General features: G+C 50.1%; 1 protein-coding gene across 1 annotated transcript in view; it reads left to right on the top strand.

The window, feature by feature from the left end:
* The window catches only part of LOC147679831 (uncharacterized), a 553,220-nt gene that overhangs the window by 455,397 nt on the left and 75,782 nt on the right, over positions 1–22,041 (top strand). The window contains exons 2-4 of the mRNA XM_086943391.1: positions 10,062–10,107; positions 20,949–21,141; positions 21,306–21,476. Coding sequence (XP_086799517.1) covers positions 10,072–10,107; positions 20,949–21,141; positions 21,306–21,476 — 400 coding nt within the window. The 5' untranslated portion in view covers positions 10,062–10,071. The remainder of the gene's footprint in view (positions 1–10,061; positions 10,108–20,948; positions 21,142–21,305; positions 21,477–22,041) is intronic.

Consider the following 22,041-nt stretch of genomic DNA (forward strand, 5'->3'; position numbering starts at 1 on the left):
GGCCACGGGCTGACCCCTTCGGTATTCCAGTCACTCTGGCAATGGGGCAGAGAGGGAGAGGAAGCAAGGTCACCATACCACCAGTCTTTAAAGGGGGATTCCCCTTCTACCCGAACGGGCACCTTGTTACAGTCACCTAAAGCCGTATTTTCAGCACTTATCTGTGCATACTTCGAACAGCCAATATAAACAGGAAACACTTTTAATTGTATTCTAGGGCTGCCTGAATAATCCATGACTGATAATTAAAGGGAAAAAAGATAGAAAAGTCACATTACAAATGAATATATACTTTTTAATTGATACCCTATGTAGTGTCAAGAGGAGGTCTTTGCAGGCTCTTTAAATAAATATGGCTGGCATTTTTCTTTTATTATAGGAGCCAATGGTCCCTGCGCAAGTCAATAGTGGAAGAAAAATTCAATATAGACCCAATCGGTGCTATATTTTAGCCGTTATTCAGCCGGATAAGGGCAATTTAATATGCAAATCAACGAGATAAACAAAACATTTGAATTAACACCTTAAGTGCTGCGCCTATTCCAACGGCCGACGGCACCACTACCTCGGGAGTGCTGCTGTCGGCCGTTGGACGTTCCAACTGCACCTGCGCAATGGAACGTCCAGCACTGGAGCTGGACGTTCCATAGCTGCTAAGGTGTTAATCATAGTGGGACACAAACCTGTATCCAGAAACTCACAAAACAGGGGGAAACAGAGAAGGCTCAGGCAGCATGTGGTTGTCTGTATGAAGCAGTCATAATACAACAAATGACATTTATAGAATAGTCACCTTTACACATAATGTATCATAAAAAAATTGTGTATATGGTTGACAACATGTTCACAGCGTTTGGATCCTTTACAGAAAGATATAGGATCATCATCAGGACATTATAGATATGATGCCTGAAAACAATTGTCTATAATTATTAAATAAGAGGGGGGAAAATGACACAATTTCGGGAAAAGAGAAAAAGATGGGGAAGGAAAATAAGTAACAGACAGTGAAAAGGACGTAATCAGTTGAAATACATTGTATAAATCAAGATTACATTCAAATCGTAGGATTTAGTCAGGTCAAGGGCTATGGGAGGGCCAGTTATTGTTTACGTAGTGAGGAAGTGCCAGAAAAGTTTTAAAATAATATGAGACTGGTTGTGAAAACGCTCGCCATGAGATGCTTGGGTTGTGCTATTAAAACAAGTAAACTACAACGTACAATAACGGATGATAGCGCATTCGATACAAGTTTGTGCCTTAGAGGCACAACATTGGCAATGGAGAAACACAGCAGAAAAGCAAGCCTTGTAGTTAACAGCAACAACAGAGCGTTGTTAACGTATAGATTGTATTTTATAAACCTGTGAAGTAGTTTCCTGTGGCTCCAAGAATACGGACGCCAAGCAATGCTGTTACTTTGAAGTTTTTTGTTTCTTCCATGGCGCTAAAGCACACAATGTGAAGAAGACCTGTGAAGTACTTGGGTGCGGCTTTAACACCAAGCCAAGCAGCAAGGGTGCAATGATGTGTTTGTATTGTAAAAGAGAAGCCACAATGAAAATGAGTCCTGTGAATTTCTTGGCTGTGGCTACAACAAAACGGACGTTAGGGCAGACACTAACTTAGTTTAAAAAAAAAAGTTGTTGTGTGCCGAGGAAGCCGATGATAACATCGTTTTAGCAAATGTAATATTGAACTAAACGGAAACAGAGTAAACAACTGCTAATAAAAAACAAATAGACTACGCTTTTGTTTTAAAGGCACATAACTAGCAGAATTATAACATTTTAGTGCAAACATGCTTTGTAATTGTTAATAAGCAACATAAATGACAAAATGCGCATGCTGAGTGTTAAATGCAAGTGGCCTAACTAGAGTTTGCAAGTGATGCAGGCTGTTTTGTTTTTTTCGCTCACCCCAGATTGAGTACAACACTATCCAAGCATTTGCAATGCAATCGGTCTCACATTTGTGAGCGTTAGAGCTATTGGTGTTGTATATGACAATGTTTTTTACCCATGTGTTTTGGTTTGGAGTGGAGTGAATGTATGTGGTTTGGAAGGGTATTATGTGTGTTGAATGGAATGGTTAGTTGTGGAATTGTGTGGGGTAGAATTGTGTGGTGTGTAGTGTACTTGTATAGTGGAATTATGTGGGATGGTGAATAGAAAGGGGTGAGATGTCATTGGCCACAATGCACACGGACACCCAGAGGCCACTATTGATTTGACTCCGAATGTGAATTACCACCTCCTGCTTGTGAGGTGTAAAAGGTACCGCAGGGTATGGGATGCCACAGATAGGCAAGTCCACCTGAAGTAAAGTGGGGTCCTCCTGTACAGCGATGATTTAGTAAAGATGAGGATTACAAATGCCTGTCCTACACAAACATGGTTTATAGGTAGGGCTTAATTTGAGCCAGTGGTTTCCGGGTCTCGGCACCGGCACTTAATTGTGAACACGAACACTGGCACTGATGACGGACTGCCACTATCAGACCAGAATGCTCTGTGTTGGACAAACACAGGAATACGGGGGGTAGCCATTGATTCAAGAGGAGAGATATGAGATGGGCAACAAACCCCTCCAATTATGAGCAAGGGGCTGGCCCAGGACACCTCTTAGTATAATGAGCATTTGTATAATTAAGCGCCTGGATACCCTTTAAGGTGATTAGTGCGCTTTACAAATTAATATAGCATAACATATAATGGAAACAATGCGTCTGCCCAACATACAACTTAATATGCCTGTAGCTAAGATGTAAAAATCAAAGGTAGAGAAAAGAAATTTTAAAAAATGGTTCCTGTAAGATTACTTCAACATTTGGGGGATACTACTTACTATGCTTGGATAGCTGTTTCCCCTATTGACTGACCCTGTTGGTCTCTTGCCTTACACTGTAAGAAACAGCAACGCCTTCTCATAAGAACTGATTCGCTTTAAGACCCCTACTTTGCTTTTATAGGACAACTACCTACTATTTGGAGACAGTACTTTTAACAGGAACGATAATTAGGGTGAACCAAAGGCTAATAAGGCAGGTCACATTTTTAAACACTTGCAGTTAATGAAATGTTTAAGCCAAACCTGCAATATGAACGTTGCCCTTTCGGCCCCTAAGAAAGAGAGCTGTTGATACAGGAGGGCATTCCTCAGAATAAAAAATCATTCAACGATCTACATACCCCAGACATTTAGTTACACTTGGTCAAACACAAAGGTCCATGTTTCAATAAATGTTGCAATTATTCAAAAATGATAGATAACTGTTATTCAATTTTAATGAATGTTAAAAGTACGCCTGCACAGTACGGGATGGTCCAGTGCATCTCAGTATGATGCAAATAATTGTAAATTTGAAGGTCGTTTAAAGAAGCCCCATTGTGAATGATTCTGAGAAAGTAATTAGTCTAGATTATCTCTGTGTGTCTTAACATTATTGTAGCATTTTATGGGAAACATATGTAGGTGTTGTAAATCTTAGAATGTGTGTGATTTAAGGTAGTGCAGACCAGACCCTTTCCAGAACTTGCAGAGTCATGCTTTAGTCCACTTCCAGACAGCATAGAGCAGAGTAGGACACTCTCTTGGTGGGAGAATTGATTTACTAAACCAGTTTCCTTTGAGACAACTTTATATTGATTTGTCTTTTCATTTCTACGACTTTGATCAATTTGAACTTCATATTTACTAAAAGCATTCATTTATTTATTACTGATACTAATTTGAGGATTTGGATTTGTAAACCTCTTAACCCTTAATGACATTTTATGGTGTGACACCTTCACCACTGTGTCTTTGTTGTGGAACCTAACATGTTTCATGCTACTTAAATGTATTGATTTGTTGAGAAGCCTCAGTCGTGGCTCTCGATTCATCAGATAGCGCTTTATAGGTCCCAATTTTGCCCAAAAGAAAAGTGCTGCAACAATATCATAGGAAATGTGTACAGGGCCTTTAACAACGAATAAAGCCCTCGGCAGTGAATTACAACGCTATAGTAATATACAGGCAGTAGAACAAGGAAGTGCATCTGCTGCTGGAAGAGTCTGGAGTGAAAAGCTGCGCCTGCAGCTCATGGAGATCTGGATCCGACCAGCACTCCCTCCTCATGGTTTACCTTTGTGACCTTTGTCTTCCGACCAGAGTCAATGGTGTGGTATTGAACCTGGTCGAGAGGATTGATAACGTGACCCCATGACCTGGTGGCGTCAAGAGCAGGAATACCAGAGTACCGTAGAATGCTTCCTTCCTTGTATGCAGCTGATGAAAACTTGGATCAGCACACCTGCAAACAGGTGCCTAGCTACCACGGGTGCAGCGGCACTAGGGAGCAGAGGCTTGAGGGGCCCACTCAAACCTCATTATTGCTATTTCACATTTCAAACAGTGGCAGTTGGAGACATTTACTTTATTTCATTAGGGGCCCTTTACAAATTGGCTATGCCGCTGCCTGCAACCTTCCCATTGCAAGTTTCACTCGCAGAAACGTGTGATCTCAGACACAATGTAGTAGGGTCCTGAAAGAACTTTTCTACAGGTCGTGTGGTGCACCCTATTTTATCTATATAGAAGGTGCAAGTTATCACTGCACTAAAAAATACATGTACGTTTCTGAGATCTTGAGAAAAAACGGCGCAATATTTTACGAAACGCGGTCAGATGCTTTGATAGCAAAATGTATGCTCCCTGGACAAGAGCATGGTACTTATTGCTTTAATATTTGTAGAAGTGTCTTGCGAGTAATTTATCAAGATCCCCCCTGGCATGATAACACTGACGGATCGGAAACACAGCTGAACATGACACTTATACAAGGTGTGAAGCAAGCACTGACTTCAAAGCAACAAATGACGTGATGCACGAAGAATGCCTTGCAAGCCACCGCCAGATCGCGCAATAACCACTCCACGCTGATGCTTTAGCGTAAAAGGCCATTTATTAGGACAGGGTTGACAATCAATTCAAAAGAACACCCATAAACAGTTAACAATCCCCCCCTCAATTCTTCCACACATCATCCACTCTCATCTTCCACTTACTCAACTCCCCAATTCACGCCACAACCTCTTCACTTATATCATTCATTTCCACCCTTCTCATTCAACCTCCTCCAACATCTACAGTCATTGCACTCCTGCCTGCCTCCCCCCCATCCTGCACCTGTATCCCCTCCCCGGAAGGGTGATTCTGCCCGTCATGGACTCCCCACCCCTCCCAAGTACCGCCAACCATGGAACCCCCGGAGGGCGGTTACCTGCCCCACCCAAGTAGTGCACCTTTCGTCTCAGTCACGCCGACACCAGATAGACTCATTCCACAACAGACTGATAGCATACCGCATTTCCATTAAATAATACGCATTTCCCATGTACGAAAGGTGCACTCCATCGTCTCGGAAAAGAAGAGATTCCTCCAGCCTCAGGCCTGTGTGAGCAATGACTTTGATCCCTTTCTCGGCACAAAAAAAGTCTCATGGCCCTGTTCAACTTACGCCGCGCTCTTTCAATGGCTGCCGGCTTCAATGCCCCCCTCCAAACACGTTGTGGCACAAACTTTGTCCAAACAATGCAGGCGCCAGCCAGATTGCTCCTCATGGCTTCCAAATCCCGCTGCATCAAATGTAGTAACGCCACTCCCGACTGCTTGACTAAGTCATTTTCCCCCAAATGGAGCACAATCGTGTCCGGGCAACCCAGCTGGGCCACCTTCCACCTTCCTACTCAGCCAGGGCAGCAAATCGCCCCAACGAATGCCACTCTTACCCCACCACTGGACCTCATGATGGCTGCTCCTCAGTCCAATGCTACGGCCGTATACCTGTCTGTCCGCATATTTTGAGGTCCAGTGAACCAAGGAGTGCCCAACGATCCAGGTAACCGTCTTGGCCCCTGGCCCCCGGACGCAACCTACGAAGAAAAAGAGATTAGCACCACAGCAAAAACCAGAAACCGTGCCAAAACGGATGCCCCCAACAACTCCCTCAACACCCTCCCCCCAAACTCATTTGCGCACGTAGCGTTCACAACAACGAGACCGCCACTGCCCAATCCTCCTAATTCTACTCAGTAAAGGGGACCTAGCTGGATCGAAACCCAAATAAACCATGCTGTAAAAGGAAATCCCTACCAGTTTGCCTGAAATCGTGGTCTGGGACAGCCCCTTATCCATACAATGTAGCACAAAACGAAACACACCTTGCTCACAGTCACTTTCAGGCATACGCCATGTGCTCCTGGTCCAACCCAAAAAAGCACTGAATTCAGACCACGCCAATCTGTAGGAGCGCCTTGTGGAGTCTGCTATGGATTTCTCAACCAACTCCACAACTCTCACTCCCCCCAGGCCCAGATACCCTCCGGCACCTTGGTCTTGCAAGCTTCCGCTCCCGGTGCGAGCCTCCTGAAACGTTGCCACTGCGAACGAGACAACGCATCCGCAATGTCATTGCTCGCACCTGGGACATGTTGCGCGCGAAACAGCCCATTGAAACGCAAACACAGCAGCATGAAGCTTCACAGCAAGCGCAGCACCCGCAAATCCCTCACCCTCTGGTTGTTCACCAAATTCACCACCATTCTGTTATCCACATGAAAAAGCACAGATATGTTCTGAAATTCCGGCCCCCAAACCTGCATCGCCACCAACAATGGAAAGAACTCCAGAAAGGCAATGCTCCTTCTCTGCCGCAACCAATGAACCGGCCACTGCTCTGCACACCATCTCCCGTCCCAGAAAATTCCAAAACCAGCTGCACCTGCTGCATCCGAATAAAGCTGCACCTGCCACACCATCTTATCATGTCCAAAATCCATCGATACCCCATTGAAGTCATCCAGAAGGCCAGCCAAACTCGGAGATCTGACTGGACCCCCAAAGCGACTCGGACCCTGTGGTGAGGGAGCACCGCACCTGACATGGCCATGCCAAGGCACCTACAAAACGTCCTCCTTGCCCTCACTACCCGGCACGCAAAGTGCAGCAAACCCAGAAGACGCTGCACTGACAGCAAATCAATCTTCCGGACTTCCACCACCTGCAACAGAAACACCCGGATTGCCAACACCTTCCGCTCCGACAAGCGCGCCTGCCATGACAGTGAATCAAGCTCGTTACCCAAAAAGGTCAAACAGCAACCGGGCCCTGCCGTCTTCTCAGGCACCAAAGGAACTCCAAACAACTGTGCTAAACTCTGTAACTGCGCCAACGCCCTTCCACACTCACCAGTCTCTCCGCGTCCTACAAACAGAAAATCATCCAAATAGTGCGACACCAGCCGGTGTCCACTCCAGTCCACAAAGGCCCACTGCAGAAAGGAAATGAAAGTCTCAAAGAGCGCACAAGAAATCGCACACCCCATCGGCAAGACCCTGTCCACAAAGATGACCCCCCCAAACTGCATCCCGAGCAAAGAGAAGTCCGCCGGATAAATGGGAAGGAGGCGAAAGGCCGACTTGATGTCACATTTGGCCAATTCCGCCCCCGTCCACACCTCCGCACCAACCCAATGGCATCATCGCCTGACGCATACAGCACCCTGGAGTGCTCTTCCACAATGAAATCATTCACCCAACTCCCCTCCGGCCATGACAAATGATGGATCAGCCTGAACTCCCTCTGCTCCTTCTTAGGTACCACACCCAAAGGTGAAATAATCAGGTCCGACATAGGCCACACGTCAAACGGGCCAGCAATCCTGCCTTCCCTCACCTCCTTCTGCAATTTCTCCTCCACCGCCTTCGGCAATTCCTTCGCAGACCTCAGATTCTCCGCCCACCTTCTCTCCTGAGGAACATGATACCCTACCCGAAAACCTTCTGTAAAACACCCAATGCAACTTCAAAGCCACCTCTCTATCAGTGTACCGAGAGAGCCATGGACCCATGGCCACCACATCAACCGGAGTAGGGGCCCTTTGGCCAAGACTGTCCCCTTTGTAATCCTCCACTGCTCGGAAGGAGTGGCCAGCGTGAAATACTGCGTAACCGGGTGACGCCCCCACACTTGGAACACTCCTGCTTGAATCTGCAGGGGTGTCGCGTGCAGAGGCCTTTATTAAAATTCCAACATGCACCGATTGTGACTCCCCCAGACTTGGGCTGCTGACCAGCAGTCCCTGTGTAGGTAGCTTGACTCCCTGTCCCCGCGGAAGATCCCAGACCATCTGCCCCAGACTGGGCGGGACGCGACTGAAAAGACGGGTAGGCAACCGGAAGGCCACTCGCCGTGTGAGTAGATTCCGCCACCTAGGTAGATGACATCCATTGCACCCAAAGCTCCTGATCAATGTCCCCCCAAGGTTTGTCCGGGTTAACACTAATCCTGGGACTGAACTCCGCGTCATAACTGAGCCAGGCAAATCCTCCAAAATACAACTGAACTTTCCAGATGACATCCATATATTTGAAAAGAGCTATCGCCCTGTCCCCATGCTTCTCACAATAAATACTGGCATAAATCAGAAACGCCGACGTCCAATTTTCCATCGTAACAGGCACCCTCGGCCGCCACATCAACTCCCACTCCTCCTCCTTGGACCCCTCTTTAGCCTGAATCTCCCTGTGCAACAGTTTAAAGACATCGACGTACTCATGCTTCCATATCCTTGACCTCGTCTTCTCCGACAAATGAGACCCAAGTGGCATCGCCAAGCCCATATAAGGCCACTTCTTCTTATGCTTCTCAGGTTCCTCAGGTTTATCAGTTTGCACACTGGCGACCACCATCTGTGCTTTTCCATCCCCCAATTTTGCCCCAGAACCCCCTTCCTCCCCTCCGTCTCTGACAGACCAATCGCCTACCCTAACTGACCTGCACACCTTCTTACGACCCTCTTTTGCCCCATCTTCCCACACATCCCACCATGCGCCCTCACCTGAGAGTTTGCTGGGCACCACCCAGTCCTTCCATCTGGCCTCCGTCGTCTTCAGTCCCACCTGCGCGACCCGACTGGCACCGGTCTGTGTCCCCTGTAACACACCAACCTTTGTTGTTGCCACTGCATCCGACCCCAAACAACCTTCCTCACGCAATTCCCCTTCTTCCAACTCATCATCACCCTCGTCATAGTCCAATTGCTCCTCATCCACCACTTCAACCACAGCTCTCCGCACTTCACTCAGCACTCGCTTCGCACCCTTCCCTCTCACACCAGGCACAAACTCGCACTCCAGAACAGCTCCTGCCCGATCCCGCGATGGAGGGCAGGCCGCCGCGGACCCCCCTGCTGCTTCGCCCTGGCGTTTGGAGGCCGTTTTGCGCCCCGCCGGCCCACCCCTGCCTCTGCCAGCTGTCACCACTGGTGTGTGCCCCCCACCCCCCCAGGCCGTTTGGACTGGGCTAAAGGACATGATCACAGAGCCTTTTCTCAGTGTTTAGCTTGCCAGGTGCCTAAGAATGCAGAAGCACTGTGTGATTTTTGAATCCACCTGCAATACCTATTGCATCCTTTACTGCACACTGCATAAAGGGCAATCTATTGAGGAGTCCTTTCATTCTGTCTTGTTTATATAGTGATGAAAAATATATAGAACTACTGTGACCTTGGACCAGATTCCACCAGAAATGGCAAAAAGGTACAGAGAGGATCTGAAATTATTATTATAACAATAATGGTAATATATTGTTTAAGTAATTATCATGATATGCAAAAACCTGAATATATAGACAGCAGACAGCTCATTCTTCGAGCTCTTCAAAGCAGTCTTCTTGGGCTGAGGTTTGCCCCGTACACAAGATGCCCCTGGGCATATGACTCCTTCATTGCTAACTACTTCCAAAGCTCAGGCCAGAGTTCTAGATTCGCTCAAGCAACATCACCTGGACTTATTTTAAAGACATCTACTTGTTACCCACACTTGAGTGTATATTGCATCTTAATATCAGCAAGGGGGGTGGGTTCAAAACCATGTGAATTAGCACATACAGTGCACAAGAGTCCCAACCAACCAGGTATGTTAAACTCATTTTCTTATGATTTACTGTTTAGATGACAGAAGAACGCTTCATTTGGCTAGAGTAACCATTTACTTTTGTATTTTTTTTATTACCAACAGTGGAATCACCATGAAGGGTTATGAAATGAGCCGAACAAAAGGAAAGGTAAGATGGCCGTATGCAGATTCCAGAGGAATCCTTACATTTGCAGCATTACCGACTTGTGACTTACTCTGAGCACTTTGGGTGGGTGGGTGGATTACACTGGGCCAGAACCAAGGGATCTTCCACCATGTACGGGCACAAGAGCCCAGGCGCTTCTGCCAAACAGTGACACAGAACCAAGGGCTCTTCTGCCAGACAGGGGCACAGAACCAAGGGTGCTTCTATCAGACAGGGGCACAGAACCAAGAGCTCTTCTTCCAGACAGGGGCACAGAACCAAGGGTGCGTCTGCCAGACAGGGGCTCAGAACAACAAACAAATACAACAAATACATTTGTAAAGCGGCTACATACCCGTGAGGGTCTCAAGGCGCTGGGGGGGCTGCTCTTGATTGACGAGCTAGGTCTTGAGAAGTCTTCTGAAGGCCAGCAGTCCTGGGTCTGTCGTAGGTTGGTGGGGAGAGTGTTCCAGTTCTTGGCGGCGAGGTAGGAGAAGAATCTTCCGCCGCCGGTGGTTTTCGGATGTGAGGAACTGTGGCGAGGGCGAGGTTGACAGAGCGGAGGCTGCGGGTGGGGGTGTAGAAGCTGAATCGGTCATTGAGGTATCCTGGTCCGGCGTTGTGGAGGGCCTTGTGTGCGTGAATGAGGAGTTTGGAGGTGATCCTCTTGTTGACGGGGAGCCAGTGCAGGTCTCTTTGGTGGGGTGTGATGTGGCTGCGTCATGGGACGTCGAGGATCAGTCGTGCTGCGGCGTTCTGGATGCGTTGCAGCCACCTCAGGAGCTTGGTTGTTGTTCCTGCATAGAGGGCGTTCCCGTAGTTCAGTCTGCTGGTGACAAGGGCATGGGTGAAAGTCTTTCTCGTGTCAGAGGGGATCCATTTGAAGATCCTGCGGAGCATTCGGAGGGTGTTGAAACAGGATGCGGAGACTGCGTTGACTTGCTTGGTCATGGAGAGGGCAGAGTGTAGGATGATCCCAAGGTTGCGTGCGTGGTCGGTGGGTTCTGGGGCTGTTCCTAGCGATGTTGGCCACCAGGAGTCGTCCCAGGCTGAGGGGGTGGAGCCAAGGATGAGGACCTCCGTCTTGTCTGAATTCAGCTTCAGTCTGCTGTGCTTCATCCATTCGGTGACAGCCTTCATTCCTCTGTGGAGGTTGTCTTTGGCGGTGTGAGGGTCTTCGGTGAGGGATATGATCAGCTGGGTGTCGTCGGCGTAGGAGATGATGTTGAGGTTATGTTGTTGTGCGACACGGGCGAGTGGTGCCATGTAGATGTTGAACAGCATCAGGCTGAGGGAGGATCCCTGTGGGACGCCGCAGATGATCTCGTTGTTCTTGGAGTGGAAGGGTGGGAGGCGGAAACTCTGGGTTCTGCCGTAGAGGAAGGATGTGGTCCATGCTAGGGCCTTCTCTTGGATTCCGGCGTCATGGAGGCATGCTGTTAGGGTTCTGTGGCAGACCGTGTCGAAGGCTGCTGATAGGTCCAGAAGGATGAGGGCGGCTGTTTCTCCTTTGTCCATCAGGATCCTGATGTCGTTGGTGGCGGTGATGAGGGCGGTCTCGGTGCTGTGGTTGCTGCGGAAGCCGGACTGCGATGGGTCCAGGATGTTGTTATCTTCGAGGTAGCGGGTCAGCTGTCTGTTGACAATCTTCTCCATGGCTTTCGCCGGGAAGGGGAGCAGGGAGATGGGCCGGAAGTTCTTGAGGTCCTTGGGGTCCGCCTTGGGTTTCTTCAGTAGAGCGTTGATCTCGGCGTGCTTCCAGCTCTCTGGGAAGGTTGCTGCCTCGAAGGAGTTGTTGATTGTTTTCCGGAGATGGGGTGCGATGGTTGCACTGGCTTTGTTGAAAACGTGATGAGGGCATGGGTCGGATGGGGATCCAGAGTGGATAGAGTTCATGGTCTTGATGGTGTCTTCGTCACTGACATTGGACCAGGTGGTCAGGCGACTAGTGCGGGTGGAAGTCGCAGGGGTGGTGGTCTCGGTGGTGGATGTGGGGGTGTTGGAGTTGAAGCTGTCGTGGATGTCGGTGATCTTGCGGTGGAAGAAGGTGGCCAGTGAGTCGCACAGGTCTTATGAAGGTAGGATGTCGTTGGTGTTGAAGCTGGGGTTGGACAGTTCTTTCACGATGCTGAAGAGTTCTTTGGAGTTGTGTGCGTTGTTGTCTAGGCGGTCCTTGAAAGCGGTCCTCTTGGCGGTCCTGATTAGAACCAAGGGCAACTCTGCCAAACAAGGGCTCAAAACCAAGGGCTCTTCTGCCAGACAGGGGCACAAACCTAAGGGCTCTTTTGCTAGATAGGGGAACATAATCAACGGCTTTTCTACCAGACAGAGGCACAGAACCAAGAGCCTTTCTGCCAGACAAGGGCTCAGAATCAAGGGCTCTTCTGCCAGACAGGGGCTCGGAACCAAGGGCACTTCTGCCAGACAAGGGCTCAGAACCAAGGGCACTTCTGCCAGACAGGGGCACAGTACCAAGGGTTCTTCAGCCAGACAGGGGCACAGAACCAAGGGCTCTTTTGCCAGACAGGGGTACACAATAAAAGGCTTGTCTACCATACTGGGGCATAGAACCAAGGACCCTTTTGCCAGACAACGGCTCAGAACCAAGGTCTCTTCTGCCAGACAGGGGCTCGGTACAAAGGGTACTTCTGCCTGACAAGGGTTCCGAACCAAGGGCTCTTCTGCCAGGCAGGGGCACAGAACCAATGGCTCTTTTGCCTGACAGGGGCACATAACCAAGGGCTCTTTTGCCAGACAGGGGCACATAATTGAAGACTTTTCTACCAGACAGGGGCACAGAACCAAGGGCCCCTCTGCCAGACAAGGGCTCAGAACCAAGGACCCTTCTGCCAGATAGGGGCACAGAACCAAGGGTGCTTCTGTCAGACAGGGGCACAGAACCAAGGGCTCTTTTGCCAGACGGGGGCACAAAATCAAAGGCTTTTCTACCAGACTGGGGCACAGAACCAAGGGCCCTTCTGCCAGACAAGGGCTCAGAACCAAGAGCCCTTCTTCCAGACAAGGGCTCAGAACCAAGGGCTCTTCTGCCAGACAGGTGCACAGAACCAAAGGTGCTTCTGCCAGACAGGGGCACAGAACCAAGGGCTTTTCTACCAGACAAAGGGACAGAACCAAAGGCTCTTCCACCAAGTTAGGGCACAAGAGCCCAGCCCAGGTGCTTCTGCCAGACAGGGGCACAGAACAAAGGGCTCATCCACCTGGTAGGGGCACAGAACCAAAGGCTCCTCAGCAAAATAAGGGCTGGTAATGATGGGCAGTAAAACACATAGATTGATAGAGTAACTTTTATTCATGTAGGTGGGTAGAGTCAAGCATGGCTTGATGAGACCTACAACAACTGCCCCAACTACCACATACATCTGTACGTTTCTCTCCTCGTGCACTGGGGACAAAGAGGCATTTTGTGCAGGAGGACCTGAAACCACCACATTCCAAGTAATTTCTCCATAACATTGCTCCCTTATTACAAAGACAAAGAGTAATCCAACAAAATGGATGCCCATCTGTAAGGACCCATCACGGCCCTACAGGATCCATACATTAACAATACACATACATTCCTTCACTTGAGGAACAGCCCGGCAATTTTTATAATCATATTCTTTTTTTTTTTTTTTTTTTTTTTGAAAACCTTTATTGTGCAATAGCAGAAGAACAAATACGGGCCCACAACCATCCGGCCGGCCACGATACCATTTGAAGCACTTGTGCAAGCAATGCGGCGACTCAGTAGCACATCAGTACAAAATGACAATCAATTAGAGTTACACTGGATATCACCGTGTTACTGAGAAACAGGAGTAATGAAGGTTAATTTTAAATTTTTTATTTTTTAGAATAAAATATTTTTAAGATAGTAAACCAAGAAGAGGAGAGTCCGTACAATCCCCTTACGACATGAGCGGGCAACATCGTCACGTGAAGACTAACAAACAAAGTAGAAACCTCCCAGCCAGCATGGCGGCACAAGGATATATGCAACAGGATTATCAAGCAACCATAATGCACCATGTCTACCATCACCCACCTCGTACCAAACCCGCCCGCGGACCCAAGAAAGAAACAGGAGAAGAAAAGAGTTTAAGAGAGAAAAGAAAAATAAGGCCCATAGAAACTAAGACGGAAAAATAAAATTCCCCACCCCCGACCCCCCACCCTACACGCATGCAGAGGCTACAGCCTACCCCCCCCCCCCCCTCCCCCCCCCCAGCAGTGTGCCTGTCGCCCAATAAAGAACCCAAAATATAGAAACGAAAGAAAGGAAGAAGAGAAAAAGAACATCATGTAAAACCAGAGGAGGGCCACATCCAAATTCTCCCGGTCTCCCCAGCCATACGTTTGTATTCTACCCCATTTGTAAGAGCAAGAACAGAAAGCATCAAGCACAAAATTGAACGGGGAGAGTCATCACATATCACAGCAGTACGTGTTGTGGAAGCGCCCCAGGCCGAGTCCCCACCGGCCAATCAAGCACAAGTTGTAAAGAAAAATCTCCTAGCCTTGGCCAGTTCGCTAGCGTCCCCCTAAACATGGCACCCGAAGAGGACCCGCCCCAGACAGAACAAAGGAACAAAATGGCCACACTCGGCAGAGAAGAGGTGTCCAAAAACAAAATGGACATCGCCAGTCACAAATAGTTCCACGGACCCAAAGGAGGGGCGTTTCCAGGTTCGCCCGATGATGTGCATTCCATTGTAGGGATAGCAAAGCTTGCGAGATGTAAGCAACAAAGGGAACCAGTAGCTGCGTTAGCGGCGTCAAAAACAAAAGTATCGATACCATGGGTGAGGTCACAGGCTTCGGCAGGGAAGGAAACACTGTAACGCCGCTGAGGTAGGCGGACGACAGTCCGCAAACACTAACACAGCCGAGAGACCGCTCCTCCCTGCACTCGTGTGGCAACAGTGTAGCCCAGTCAGGAATCAGTGGAGGCAAATCAGTGCAGTGTTGAAAACAGGCTAGTGGCGCACATCCCAATGCAAGTGCGGCATCGTCAAGCTTCTTACCCAGCACTCGGGAGCCCTCTCGCCATTCGGATCTCAAATCGGCAAGAGCGGCAAGAACAGTACCATAGGTTAACACAGGCTGTTGTTCCAACATCTCCGCGTTACGAGATGTGACACACGGTCCAACACACTGCTCAAGTCCATGCGGGGCGACCCAGTCTTGAGTCGAGGTATCACCCACCCTCACAACCAAAGAGCCAGCCGCCATTGCCACCCCGTCAGGGGATTCACAAGAATGTATGGGCGAAGCCGGCACTGAGAGGCTAGAGTCCAAGCTGCTGGTTTAGTCCGGACACGCTAGCAATGGGCGACCCACAGTGAGAGTCTCCCCCTTTTCGCTCAAGGCGGGGGCAAACTCGGGGGTGAGCCACGATCACCAGGCAAGTGCCGGAATGGGGTCAGCGCAGCGCAGCTCACCTTCAGCGTTCCACAAAGAGAAAGTAGCAGAGTGAGCTCCCACTTGGCCGATGTATACAGTCCGCATAAGGGTCTGTCTATTTCCCTTGCAGCAGGTGGCGTGTTTCAGAATGCCAGCTCCGCCCCGGCTCGACCTTCCGACGTCGCTCCAGCAGCATCCGGCGGTGTACGATAACAAAGGTCCCAGTTCCAGGGCTAGAAAGGTCGTCAAACAATCCTATCAATATCTCCGGCTATCAGGCAGGCAGGGACATCGGAGGAACGCGAACAACAACAGCGCACTTTCACAGTCGTCCCGCTGCCGCGCTATCACAGGATGAGGGTCAGGATATCGTTGCGGGAGACAAAGGCTTGCGGAGCCGGGAGCCTACGCGTCCGTCTCAGTCGCCATCTTGGCTCCTCCCCCCTATAATCATATTCTTAATGTTGCCATTAGTCTCAGGGGACTTGTTTAAGGGGCGACTGGGGAGCCGTGCAGTGAAGTTCATTAACCCACTTATGCCCATGGCAACGCTAATCAATTAAAGCGCCTACGTGTGCATGTTGAAAGAGCGACTAATGGAGCCCTGTAATTAGGTGAAAGTATGCGACGCTGATCATTCCAAGTGGCTGCGCATGTTGACCGGTGGTTAGGTTAAAGTCGTGAGAGGCGGGACAAAACGCTGCAAGGTTAGCACAGCAGGGAAGTTAAAAGTCGACGCTGCAGCGGGACGATTGAAACTGAAAGTAAAACCTTGTTAATGGCAGTGCAGGCGTGTGGTGATGTTAAAGTAAAACAATCATTTACAATGCAATGGTTTTGCCTTTGTTAAAGTTAGAGCTATTGGCATTGCTCTTGACATTATTTTAATTTATGTTTTTTTTAACATAAATAAATGGCATTGTCATTTACAATGCCACTAGCTTTATCTCTCGCAAATGACACACACAAACACACACAGAGCCCCCTCACACACACACCCACACAAAGCCCCCCACACACACAGCCACACAGAGCCCCCCCCACACACAGCCACACAGAGCCCCCCACACACACAGCCACACAGAGCTCCCCACACACACAGCCACACAAAGCTTCCCACACACACAGCCACACAAAGCTTCCCACACACACAGCCACACAAAGCTTCCCACACACACAGCCACGCAGAGCCCTCCACACACACCCACACAAAGCCTTCCACACACACCCACACAGCACAAGCAGGCAACAGGGGCACATGGAGGCACAAGCAGGCAACAGGGGCACACGGAGGCACAAACAGGCAACAGGGGCACACGGAGGCACAAGCAGGCAACAGGGGCACACGGAGGCACAAGCAGGCAACAGGGGCACACAGAGGCACAAGCAGGCAACAGGGGCACACGGAGGCACAAGCAGGCAACAGGGACACACGGAGGCACAAGCAGGCAACAGGGGCACACGGAGGCACAAGCAGGCAACAGGGGCACTTACGGAGGCACAAGCAGGCAACAAGGTCACGAAAACTGAGGCACAAGCAGGCAACAGGGGCACAAAAACGGAGGCACAAGCAGGCGACAGGGGCACGAAAAAGGAGACACAAGCAGGCAACAGGGGCACACGGAGGCACAAGCAGGCAACAGGGGCACACAGAGGCACAAGCAGGCAACAGGGTCATGAAAACAAGCACAAGCAGGCAAAAGGGTCACAAGCAGGAATTGTAATTTAGACGGGGCTGAAGTGGAGAACGGTCAGCAGGGAAGTAGTGCGGCTGGTGCAGTGGTACCTGGCCGAAAGGTGAGAGGGGCTGTCTGCACCCCAGTTTGGACAGTTTCCACTACCTAACAGGGATTGTTGGGAGGGGGGCGTACTTCTTGCTTGCTTTAGGGCTGTTACTTCGGGGACGCAGTGCACGCTCCTGCCTGCTGCCTGCTGCCGCCGGGACACGACAACAGGCAGGGAGAGGACAGGCTGGGAGAGGGCAGGGAGGGGACAGGCTGGGAGAGGGCAGGGAGGGGACAGGCTGGGAGAGGGCAGGTTGGGAGAGGGCAGGCTGGAAGTGGACAGGCTGGGAAAGGGCGTGGAGGGGAAAGGCTGGGAAAGGGCAGGCTGGAAGTGGACAGGCTGGGAGAGGACAGGCTGGGAAAGGGCAGGGAGGGGACAGGCTGGGAAAGGGCAGGCTGGAAGAGAACAGGCTGGGAGAGAACAGGCTGGGAGTGGGCAGGCCGGGAGAGGACAGGCCGGGAGAGGACAGGCCGGGAGAGGACAGGCCGGGAGAGGGCAGGCCGGGAGAGGGCAGGCCGGGAGAGGGCAGGCCGGGAGTGGGCAGGCTGCAAGAGGGCAGGCTGCGAGAGGGCAGGCTGGGAGTGGGCAGGCTGTGAGAGGGCAGGCTGGGAGAGGGCAGGCTGGGAGAGGGCAGGCTGGGAGAGGGCAACTGGGAGAGGGCAGGCTGGGAGAGAACAGGCTGGGAGTGGACAGGCTGCAAGAGGACAGGAAAAGGACGTCTGGCTAATTCTGGCCTAATGTCCTTGGTGATGAAGTAGCCTCCGCCTTCCTGGCCCCCCAGGTACAAAGGGGGGGGGGGGCAGAATAACAGCAGGGATACTGAAGTACCTCGACGGCCGTTAGAAGGAGCGGGGAGGAAAAAAGATAACAAGCATTGACATAGGCAAAGTCTTGCAGCCAATGCCAGACCGATTGGCTTAGCCAGTGCTGGTTTGGTCCACCGGTGGAGGTTCTGTCTTTCATTATGAAAGTAGCTGCGAGTCTTCAAAGCTGTAGAATGCTGGCCCTCCGTCTTTGACACATCCCAGTCTGCACCTTCAGATGTATATTTATTCCATAGTCAAGATGATTTTTGTTAACGTATGTTTTTTCACAGAGAGACGGCTTTATCGAAGGCAGCAGTTGGAAATTAAGTTGTTCATGTCGTGCTAAGGCCTGGTCTGCTGTATTGGTATTTAGTCAGTAAGGGAAGGTTGTAAACAGTATCCCGAGCAGTCATCTGAGGACTATCTGAGCGTGCTATCGCCAAAATATCTTCCTCACGAAGCAACACAGCTGGAAGTCATCTAATCATGACTAAGCAAAAAGAATGTATGCCCCTAACTTATTTTTGTCGAGTTTTGGTAAATGCCCTGAAGTCTGTATTGTGCTCTGTGACGCAGATGTTGAATAAGATGAGCACAGCAGTGTCGTTGTCCGTATTCAAAGCACGTTCCACAAAGGCACACTCGGGTCATATTGTGAGATTGAAAAAAAGTTAACAATCTTACAAAATACATATTAAGCTTTCCAGTGTATGCCGAAGGAGACCACCTGGCAAGAAGGCAGATTGGGAGCACTGACTGGAAATTCAGAGCAAAAGGTTAAAATTCAGGACAAACAACGAGCGGGACACATTGACTCACCTGTGACCCTGGCCAACCCCGAGCACCTGTGCGGTTCAGAGTCTGCAGACTCAACCGGGCTGCCAGCGGCCTCTCGGGCCGGTCTCATCTGAGGCGGCTGCAGTCAGACCCCCCAGCTGTCTCCGGCCTGGCTACATACAGCGCCCCCAGTTTGCTGCCCCTGCAGCATCACTGCCGTCGCCTCGAGCTCGCTTCTCTGCCACTCCTGGCTTCTCAGCCCGAAGCGCGAAGGATGCTGGAACCTGTAGTTCTAAACCTCCCCCCCGCTATAAAGTGCGTGGGGGCAGGGCCCAGACAGTAGGGGTCTCATGCGTGGGGCACCTCGAAAGGAACAAGCGCCTTGAGGGGCCCAGCATGAATGAAGTGTGCGCGGGCACGCCCCCGTACCCTGGTATTAGGGGAGGGGGGGTGTGACAGGACAGCGCAAAGGTGGTCTTCAGGGAGCCATATATCCCGCTCCTGTGTTTACGGAATGTAGCGCCTGGGGATGGAAAGGCTGGTCACCCCGCGAGGAGCTATGAAGGGAAGGATGGCGCTGACACGAGGCTGCTGTGCGGGGGCAGGGGTCCCGAGACCGGGCTTCAGATCCAGTGCCCAGAGCGGGCTGAGAGGCCTCTAGGAGCTGGCTCTGTGGACCCCCCCCCGCATCAGACCCTGGCGTGCACTATAGGAGAGTCTGGACCGCCCACGCCTGGAAGACCGGCCCAGAGGGGGTTAAATCTCGTCAAGAGGGGGTTAAATCTCGCAGCGGGGACGGGTACACACACAGCGGGAGTCGGGGGGGCCGACAAAAGACACGGACAGCGGGAGTCAAGAGGGGGGAGGGGGGGGGGCGAACAAAGACACGGACAGCGGGAGGAGGGACGACATGAGTACCAGTTACATTACAAGGACATATTCATTTTGGTAGGCACGAGAAGACGAACTGATTTTGCACAGAATTACATGAAGTTGAAAAAACAAAGAGCCACGGACAGTGGGAGGGGTGGGGGGGGGGGGCGGAACGGCACAGACGACATGAGACGCAGCAAGCACTTACCAGAGGAAGACTTCTTCCGGCGGCGGTCGGCCTCGGAATGGCCCACCGCCGCATGACATGGGGCCAAAAGCGAAAATCCGGTCCAAAATGACGGACAGCCCACATCTCAATGAAAAAACTACCTTTAGTCATATGCACGTGGCTATTTGCATACCTGTGGTTTTTTAGGTTTTGCCTAGTTAATGAAATAGGTCTAGTTGTATATGCGTCCCCTATTTCCAGGGGCGGGAGAGGGGGCGGGAAAGGCGACCACGCCCACTCGAGCAGGAAGGCGGGTGCCGGCTCAATGCCGGACCAGATTCGGGGGCGTTGACGAGAACAGGCTTTCGGCTGACGTAGCCAAAAGAGAAAAATTCTCGGGAACGCCCCCGAATCTGGTCCGGGATTGACGGACAGAGCCCTCTCACAATGGCTAGCCTCCATTTATGGAGCTAGCCAATGGGAGGAGGGGGCGGATACCCGACCCCACAGAGAAAAACATAAGGTTATCCTAGCGCATGCGTACTTCGTACGCATTTGCTAGGCAAAACCTAAAAATCCGAATATAGATGTGGGTTACATTAAAATAGCCCAAGCAGAGTCTCGGTGGCGCTAAGAGGAGACACAACATACTCTGCATGACGTGCAGCAGGCAAGGCAAGTTAATTTTATTTTTATTATTTGCCACTCGCCTTACCCGCATGCATGCACCCACCCACCTACCACTTAGTTGCCTGCCAGCACCCCCCCTCCCTCCGGTGCACATACGTGCTAGTCGCCCCTGATATGTTACCATGATAAAAGATACAATCTGCAGGGCACAAGTTGGAATTCTAGCAGCTTCAACTCAGCTTTTCATCCTTTCACATATGATAAAATGATTACATTGTGAGTGGTTATGCCCGACCACTATCAGTTTATGAGAGTCAAAATCTGTGGTAAAAGACCACTCAACCATTGGCTACACTAACGGACTCTAGCTGGTAATCTCTTCTCTTCACCCACAATAGGAACCTTTGCAGCAGTGGTCGTGCATGTACCACCAGAGTGGAGGCAGCTCTTCCCAAGTAAGCAGAAACCATCTCAACTTCTCCTACCCAGTGCCACCCTACATGTACCTGAGGATGATTGTGAGGAAGGAGATAGTCTTCACGCCGAGAGCGAGGACCCTCATAGACATGCTGAAGAGGTTTGAGTTGAGAGGTGAGTTTCTTCTAATAATTATTTTTCATATTGGGTCCTCACACCTTGGTTTTGTACCACCATACACCCATGAACTAAAAAGAATAAACTTTACCATGGCCCTTTATAACGTGTCTGTCCTATGCATTCATACCTTAAATATCATACCATATCCTCATTTTCAGATCTTGTTGCAAAGCGTACCTGGTATATAAGCTCTTCAAGGCCCGCGCCCCGAAACCCAGATGCACATTCGCCTGGTTGGGACCAAAAAGTCATGGTGTCCAGTGAAGAAAGAATGTCTTCTTGGCATGCTAAAATGCGGAGCAAAAAACAAAATGCTAATGGAGAGGAAGGTAAGTTTCCAGAAGACTCTTCCACCAAACAACACTTTGGGGCTTATTTACAAGCCCCTTGCGATACCGGTACATCAGGTTTTCCCATATTAAAAGTGATACACCAGTGGCGCAAGGGGCTTGTAAATGAGCCCCTTTGAGTCTGCAGTATGAGCACAACCATAGAGGCTGTAATTGAATGAGACATGTTACAGCCAAGAGAATAACACACCGAGGCTCACAGTACAGATGAAAAACCCCAGTGAGCCACCTCCCACTTGCTGCTCTTTGATGACAGTTTGTGACAGTCATTGTTCTATATTAGGGATTTATCTTATGTACTGTGCACTTTCTGCTGTTTGATGACAGTTTGTGACAGTCATTGTTCTATATTAGTGATTTATCTTATGTACTGTGCACTTTCTGCTGTTCGATGACAGTTTGTGGCAGTCATTGTTCTATATTAGTGATTTATCTTATGTACTGTGCACTTTCTGCTGTTTGATGACAGTTTGTGACAGTCATTGTTCTATATTAGTGATTTATCTTATGTACTGCGGTAACACAAGGATCTCTGCGACAAAAG

The sequence above is a fragment of the Lissotriton vulgaris genome, chromosome 11, assembly GCF_964263255.1.
Source record: "Lissotriton vulgaris chromosome 11, aLisVul1.2, whole genome shotgun sequence".
Taxonomy (NCBI): domain Eukaryota; kingdom Metazoa; phylum Chordata; class Amphibia; order Caudata; family Salamandridae; genus Lissotriton; species Lissotriton vulgaris.